At 52.9% G+C, this 7,319-nt stretch overlaps 1 protein-coding gene across 1 annotated transcript; it reads left to right on the top strand.

The window, feature by feature from the left end:
• The first annotated feature begins 428 nt into the window (after positions 1-428).
• On the top strand, positions 429-3,454 carry LOC136491238 (probable metal-nicotianamine transporter YSL16). The gene is made up of 7 exons (XM_066487483.1): positions 429-921; positions 1,003-1,175; positions 1,434-1,531; positions 1,648-1,782; positions 1,878-2,064; positions 2,150-2,264; positions 2,351-3,454. The coding sequence occupies exons 1-7, from the start codon at positions 444-446 to the stop codon at positions 3,277-3,279; spliced, it is 2,115 nt and encodes a 704-aa protein (XP_066343580.1). The 5' UTR covers positions 429-443; the 3' UTR covers positions 3,280-3,454.
• Positions 3,455-7,319: the final 3,865 nt, after the last annotated feature.

Here is a 7,319-nt window from a genome sequence, read left to right as displayed (position 1 = left end):
AGTTTCGCGTTTTCCGTTGTCTGCTATCGTCATAGTCCGTTCTGTGTGTTTTTGGGTGTTCCTGTCCTGCTGGAGTGATTTATGGCGTCGTTTGCGTGGTTTTCACTCCAGATTTTGATCTTTTCGGGCAATCAGAATCTGGGTGCCGCGTCTCCAATCGTCTGCTCGTGACATGTACGTTAGCGTTTGAGAGGATCCATCCGTTCCTCATCCTTCCTTATCTTCTCTGACCCATTTGGGAATTTGGGTTTCCAATTTCCATTACAAAACTTAATAAAATATCGAAGAAGAGAAGAGAGAGAAGGCGAAAATGGTTTAACAATCCGAGATTCCGAGTGCATCTAGCTACTCACGCCTGTGCAGCTGTCCAAGTCCAATGCACGAGCACATGGATGGCAATAGTGGATTAGTGGCATCCTGCCTAGTCTAGTTTCCGTGGACAAATGAACTCACAGCTCCGCCTCCATACTGCAGCCGCCGCCGTCTCGGAGCTCGAGCTGCTGGTCCCCCGGGGCCCAGGCGCCGGCGCCATGGACCAGTTCCATCACGACCCGGCGGGCGCGCACGAGATCGAGAAGACGCTGCCGGCCGAGCGCGCGGCGCCGGCGGACATGGAGTCGGAGCCCGCGGCGGCGCGCGTGGCGGAGCGCGTCCCGCCGTGGCGCGAGCAGATCACCGCGCGCGGGATGGTGGCGGCGCTGCTCATCGGCTTCGTCTACACGGTGATCGTCATGAAGCTCAGCCTCACCACGGGGCTCACCCCGACGATGAACGTCTCCGCCGCGCTGCTCGCCTTCCTGGTGCTCCGGGGCTGGACGCGCGCCCTCGAGCGCCTAGGCATTGCCTCCCGCCCCTTCACCCGCCAGGAGAACACCGTCGTCCAGACCACCGTCGTCGCCTGCTACACCATAGGGTTCGGCGGTAAGTCGCCCAATCTATAATGAGCCCCATCCCAAGCATGAAGCATCCGCCGTCGTTCTTGACCCCCATCTGAATCTGCAGGTGGGTTCGGGTCGTTCTTGTTGGGCCTGAACAAGAAGACGTACGAGCTCTCCGGGGTGAACACGCCGGGCAACGTGCCGGGGAGCTACAAGGAGCCTGCCATCGGCTGGATGACGGGATTCCTCCTCGCCGTCAGCTTCGTGGGGCTCCTCACCTTGCTTCCAGTCAGAAAGGTGCTCCTCTCTCTCGTCTTTCCATGTCCGACTACTATTTGAGCGGCGATTTCTGAATTTTCTATGGTTGCTGTTGCTCTCAGAACTTCTCATTTTCTTTTGTACGTTTAGAAGACTTTTGCATAATCGGCCACGATTAGTTCAATCATTTAGAACCTTTTTTCTCTCTCAATTCATCAATATAATAAAGTATGAAATACTCCGTTTTAGGGAACCTGGGTATTACCTCTAGTTTTCACCTTTCTAAATACTTTTCAGGTGCTCGTTATTGACTACAAACTCACTTATCCCAGTGGGACTGCCACTGCGGTTCTCATAAACGGGTTCCACACACCTCAAGGAGATAAGAATGCAAAGTACGCTATTTCATTTCATTTCAGACTTTCAGTCATGCTGGCGAAATCTTCCCCCAACTTGCCAACACGATCAAACTGAAAACCTGAACTATTTACCACTTTCGCCGTCATGCCAGAAATCAGGTCCGTGCATTCCTCAAGTACTTCGGGATCAGCTTCCTCTGGAGCTTCTTCCAGTGGTTCTACACTGCCGGCGACAACTGCGGATTCGCTCAGTTCCCTACTTTCGGGCTCCAAGCTTTTAAACAGACGTAATCACTGCTGTCTTTCTCGTTGTTGTTTTTTATATGTTTCAGTGCACAAAGGCAGCAAAAGACTCACCTTTCTGAGCCCTTTGAATCGTCAGGTTTTTCTTCGACTTCAGCCTGACGTATGTTGGCGCTGGGATGATCTGCTCGCACCTTGTCAACCTCTCGTTGCTCTTCGGCGCCATCCTTTCCTGGGGCGTAATGTGGCCACTCATCAGCAAGCAGAAGGGCAACTGGTATACTAATGGGTCTCAAAGTAGCATGTCAGGCATCTACGGGTACAAGGTATACTAATGGGTTTATAACAGTTCTTACAGTACTAAAACTAGCTTCAGTTCTTAACCCCATTCCCGATTGGTTCCCCGATCAGGCCTTCCTCTGCATTGCTCTTCTCGTGGGAGACGGCCTCTACAACTTTGTTAAAGTCATAGCTATCACTGTCAAGAACATACGCGAGAGATCACGTCGCAAGAACCAGAACAAAGGTAAGTAAATAAAGCGGTAGAAAAAAGATCCGATTACCTCACCGAAATATCCTTACTTACTATTAGCTGGAATTTGTGCTATGTAGTGGCGGACGCGGACACCATGGCGCTTGACGACATGCAGCGCGACGAGGTGTTCAACAGGGACAACATCCCGACCTGGCTGTCCTACACGGGGTACGCCGCGCTCAGCCTCATCGCGGTGATCGTGATCCCGATCATGTTCCGGGAGGTGAAGTGGTACTACGTGATCCTGGCGTACGTGCTGGCACCGGCGCTGGGGTTCTGCAACGCGTACGGCACGGGGCTGACGGACATGAACATGGGGTACAACTACGGCAAGATCGCGCTGTTCGTGCTGGCGGCGTGGGCTGGGAAAGACAACGGCGTGGTCGCCGGCCTGGTGAGCTGCGGGCTGGTGAAGCAGCTGGTGCTCATCTCCGCCGACCTGATGCACGACTTCAAGACGGGCCACCTGACGCTGACGTCGCCGCGGTCGATGCTGGTCGGCCAGGCCATCGGCACGCTGATGGGGTGCGTCCTGGCGCCGCTCACCTTCATGCTCTTCTACAGGGCGTTCGACGTGGGCGACCCGGACGGGTACTGGAAGGCCCCCTACGCGCTCATCTACCGCAACATGGCCATCCTCGGCGTGGAGGGCTTCTCGGCGCTGCCCACGCACTGCCTGGAGCTGTGCGCGGGGTTCTTCGCGTTCGCGGTGCTGGCGAACCTGGCGCGGGACCTCCTGCCCCGCGGGATCGCGCGATTCGTGCCGCTGCCGATGGCCATGGCGGTGCCGTTCCTCGTGGGCGCCAGCTTCGCCATCGACATGTGCGTGGGCAGCCTCGTGGTGTTCGCGTGGCACAAGCTCGACAGCAAGAAGGCCGCGCTGCTGGTGCCCGCCGTCGCATCGGGGCTCATCTGCGGCGATGGGATCTGGACGTTCCCGTCGTCGCTGCTCGCGCTGGCCAAGATCAAGCCGCCCATCTGCATGAAGTTCACGCCAGGAAGCTAGAGAGTAGAATTACAAATCAGGCCTGTTCTAATGTCCATATGAGCTGGATCGTGTACGGTGTATATATGTAAAATGGAAATTTGAAGGATGACAAGATGAATTGCTTGTCGTCTAGTAGCATACTATAGTAGAGCATTAATAAAACTGTTACTGCAATGAGCTGCGTGTTTCTTGACGCGACCGAGTGCCACAATTCGCCAAAGCTTTTCAGCAGATTCTACTGTGCTCAGCGCTAGCTCTTCCGCTGCAGTGGAGCAGTTTCACTCAGCGGCACCGCTTGCTATCCTTCGGAAGAGAAATCTAGGCACGGCATTTCCGTGCGCCGTGCATGCCACAGCCAGTACGCATCCGCGGCCCCCCGCCTACCCCGTCGGCATCAACGATGCTCCCTTCTGATGCTCCCTTCCACCGCCACGGTTCGCTCAACTTGCCCAACGGTTCCTCAGTCGGCACCACAGGTTGTGGTTGTGTGGGGTGCGGCACCTCCCGCCTTTTTCCGTCTGGTGCCTCACCGCCACCACTACCTAGAGGTTCCAAACGGCCCAAAGAACTCGCTGACAATTTGACACGTTGAATCGATGCTTTGCTGAAGAATGCATGCCGGGAGACGGTCTCCAACGCCCAAACTTAAAATAAGTAGCAAGAGACCTAAAATTAGTCTCCAACAGAATGCCTATACGGAAGATATATTTTGGATTGTCTGAGAGACACACCCTAAATATGGACATCATCTATCCTGGAAACTCATTTGTAGAAAGAATTCTCTTTTTGGTCTTGTTGTTGGGGAAGATGCCGAATAGATATTGAACTTTTTGTCTATAGCGCTACCCAAAAGACGAATAGATTTTGTATTTTAGGTGTTGTCGTTGGAGTTTCAAAAGGGTGGCCGGCGTGACTCGTCTCTGTCGTTTCTTCTGTTCTCGGAACAGACGTCCCCGAGCTTGCCTCTCACTGCTTCGGTACAACAGAGAGGAGAGCCTTGGAACTCTGAAACAAGAGGGCACGGACATCTGTCGAGGGAGAGTGCAGTTCATCCATGTTTCAGACGCATGGCATCGAGCTTCCCGTCAGTAGTGAATGTTGCTGTCGTGCTATACTCGGTGGTCGTCGTGGTGGGATAGGCTTCAGACACTGAGCAATCGGATAGATTGGGACTCTGTATACGCGCATCGTTTTGCACTATCATGATAACGGAATAGAATCTAGATGCTACTGTATCCACTTCCATTGCACCGGCAGCGACTGAGGAGAGAAGGATCGACGATTTTTTGTTCCGTCTGTCAGCCCTACACCCACATGAAGCCGTTTGACGGTCACCAAACAAGGAATTCGCTGCAATTTTATTGGGCTGGTTCATAAGTTTGCGCTTTTTCACTTTTTCAGGATCCCAGTTGGGCTGAGCCCACTAAACGTACTTGCCAGGTCCATCTTTTTTTTTATTTTCTTCTTTTTACAAAGGCCTTTTGTTCGTTTCCCTCGTACTTTACTTAACCCTTAACTAAAACTAAAATTCAATCAAGATTTGAAACTTTACCGACCCACAATATTTAGTTTGAAAATATAAAAGCACATGTGTACAATACTACAGAGAAGATTTTTTTAGCAATGATGAAATCTTATTACAAAAACCTCTAGAAATCAATAGTTTCTAGAGGCGAGCGGTTTTGTTTTGCCTCCAAAGCTGATAGTCTTTGAATAATACTCCAGTGCCCACTCTTGAGATCAGGGGATCATCTTGTGCTCGTGCGTTTTTCCCCGGCTGCTATAGCAAATCACTGTGCAATACTTTTGGTGGTCCAAGTAATAATAATGCAAGCATCTGACCTTGTGGTCCACGAGCCATGTACCTTCATTTTCCACACATTGAAGTTCAATACTCTTGTGCTTATGCACCTCTCCAAGCACACTACGAAACGAGGGTTCTCAAGGGGTCACCTTTGCGATGAGTGTAAATGCTGCGCTATACTGCTATCAATTAAGTATTTAAGTCCCTTACAATGAAAGAATCAGAGAGCAGCCTGGCGTGGAAGGAGTATATATGGCCAACGGGCTGGCCCGGCCCGGCCCGATGGGGTTCAGGCCGGCACGGCACGTCGTGCCTTCCGGGCTGTGCCGAGGCAGGCACTGTGCCTGACCTACGGCCCAGGCACGGCCTGCTGGGCCGATTTTTGGGCCAGGCTGGCTCGATAAGCATGGCCTGTCAGGGAGGCCGGGCCAGCCCAAGGCCCGCTTCAGCAGGCGTTGAGGTCGAGGGGGCCACCAGCCGCGTCGGCGGCATCAGAGAGAGGAAAGGGAAGAACAGGAGGGGCAGTAGGGGGCGAGGGGCAGCACGGGAGCGCGGCGGCGGCGGCGGTGCATGGAGCCATGGAGGAGGCCTCGAGGCAAATGCACAGCGTCAATGGCCATGGCAAGCTCAAGCTTGTTCATCTCATTCCAGTAAAAAAAATAAAAAAAAAACAACAAAAATCACAGGGCTCTAGATCTCACGGATCAATCACAAGTCCACAACACCACAAAAGAAATCGAAAAATAGAGGAATCGAACAAAAGTCATGCATTCACACAAATCAGAGAAAAGGGAGAGGGAGCTCAGAGGAGAGGCACGCTGCCTGCGCCCAAATCCATGGGGGAGGAGGCCGCTGTGTCTCCTCTTGCGTGCAAGTCCGAGGTGGAGGAGGCCTCTGCGCCGCCCCTGCGCACGGATCCGAGGGGGAGGAGGACTCTACGCCACCCCTGCGCGTGGATCCGTGGGGAGGAGGCCGCCCTGCGAGGAAGAAGGGAGGACACCACGGGAAGAGGCCGCCGCGCTACGCCACCGTGCATGCGGTTCTGAGGGGAGGGGCTGTCGCCGCGCCTTGAGCTCGGTTCTGAGGAAGAGCGAAGAGGCCGAGAGGGAGAGGGAGAGCGGAGCGGGGATGGGCGATGGCTGCGTGGGGGCATGGGGCTACGCGGGGGCCATATGAGGAGGAGGGGGAGGCGGCAGGCCGGGCCTCCAACGGGTCGTCGGCTCGGCTGTGCCGTGCTGGCCCACGTGCCTGGGGTAAGGCCCATGCATGGCCTGCTCCTCTGGGCCGTGCCAGCCTGGGCCCGTTAGCCGCCGGGCCAGGCCAGGCCATGCTTGGACCGGGTAAAAAAATGGGCCTTGGGCCGGGCCGGTGGGCTCGGGCTGCATGGCCAACTATGGGAAGGAGGTTCGGTTACGTGTTGATTAGTAAGGAAAGTGCCCTTGTGTGGTCAGTGGTGTTTATATAGGCGGTAGGCGCTGATTGACATTGGAAGCACCTCTTTGGTGGTGTTTACCTATCACGCACAGTAGTAGATCAGAGGGAAGTCGCCAAAAAAAAAGGGTAGTAGATCAGAGGGGATGACACGTGAGATAAGGATTTATATCGATTTCAGGATTCAGGTACGGATTATTCTACGGCCAGTGTATCATGAGTGTTTATTGCTTGCTCACCATATGCTGGTGGTCGGTTGCGAACAGGGAATCGCAACTATATGTCTATACATTGAGCTCGTTTTTTGATTGGTTTTTGGGTAGATAAGCCTGGCTGGTGTTGGTTTATTATGAGATGAAAACACTGTTGGCTGACTGATAAACCCTGGTTGAAACCAACAAACGAACAGACTGATTGATGATATATTCAGGGTGCCGATCTGGGGCTTCCTTCATATCTCTCCTTGTATAGTCTAAGATAAAATTACAGATAGAGTTTTGATCGGCTCACATATAATTTCCTAGTCGAAATAACCTAATAAGTCACACTTCTCTCATTTAAAAAAACTTAATAAAAAATACATCTACACCGTCAAACTGTTTATTAATTCTTTCATAAAATATGTCTTAATGCATGTTGTTTATAGATATTTTTCCGAAAAAATGTTTGTTAAAATTACGGTAATGCTTTTGTTTAGGGTGTTCGGACGCTCTGTTCCTATCCGGACGTATCCAACCATCTACACAGACAAAGCACTCCACACGCTTCGCTCACCTCGCGCCGCTCGCTCCAGCCCGCGCCGCGTGCCCTCGCCAACACAAAT

This window comes from Miscanthus floridulus, chromosome 11 (assembly GCF_019320115.1).
Source record: "Miscanthus floridulus cultivar M001 chromosome 11, ASM1932011v1, whole genome shotgun sequence".
Taxonomy (NCBI): Eukaryota; Viridiplantae; Streptophyta; class Magnoliopsida; order Poales; family Poaceae; genus Miscanthus; species Miscanthus floridulus.
Note: the sequence above shows the minus strand (reverse complement) of the source record. Positions and strands in the feature narration are given on the sequence as shown.

What these genes read in the sequence shown, in the direction of transcription:
- LOC136491238 (XM_066487483.1), top strand. Translation starts at nt 444, where the DNA reads ATGAACTCACAGCTCCGCCTCCATACTGCAGCCGCCGCCGTCTCGGAG. An exon ending in CCTTGCTTCCAGTCAGAAAG is followed by an intron (nt 1,176 to 1,433) that starts GTGCTCCTCTCT and finishes AATACTTTTCAG; the next exon opens with GTGCTCGTTATTGACTACAA. An exon ending in CTCCAAGCTTTTAAACAGAC is followed by an intron (nt 1,783 to 1,877) that starts GTAATCACTGCT and finishes TTGAATCGTCAG; the next exon opens with GTTTTTCTTCGACTTCAGCC.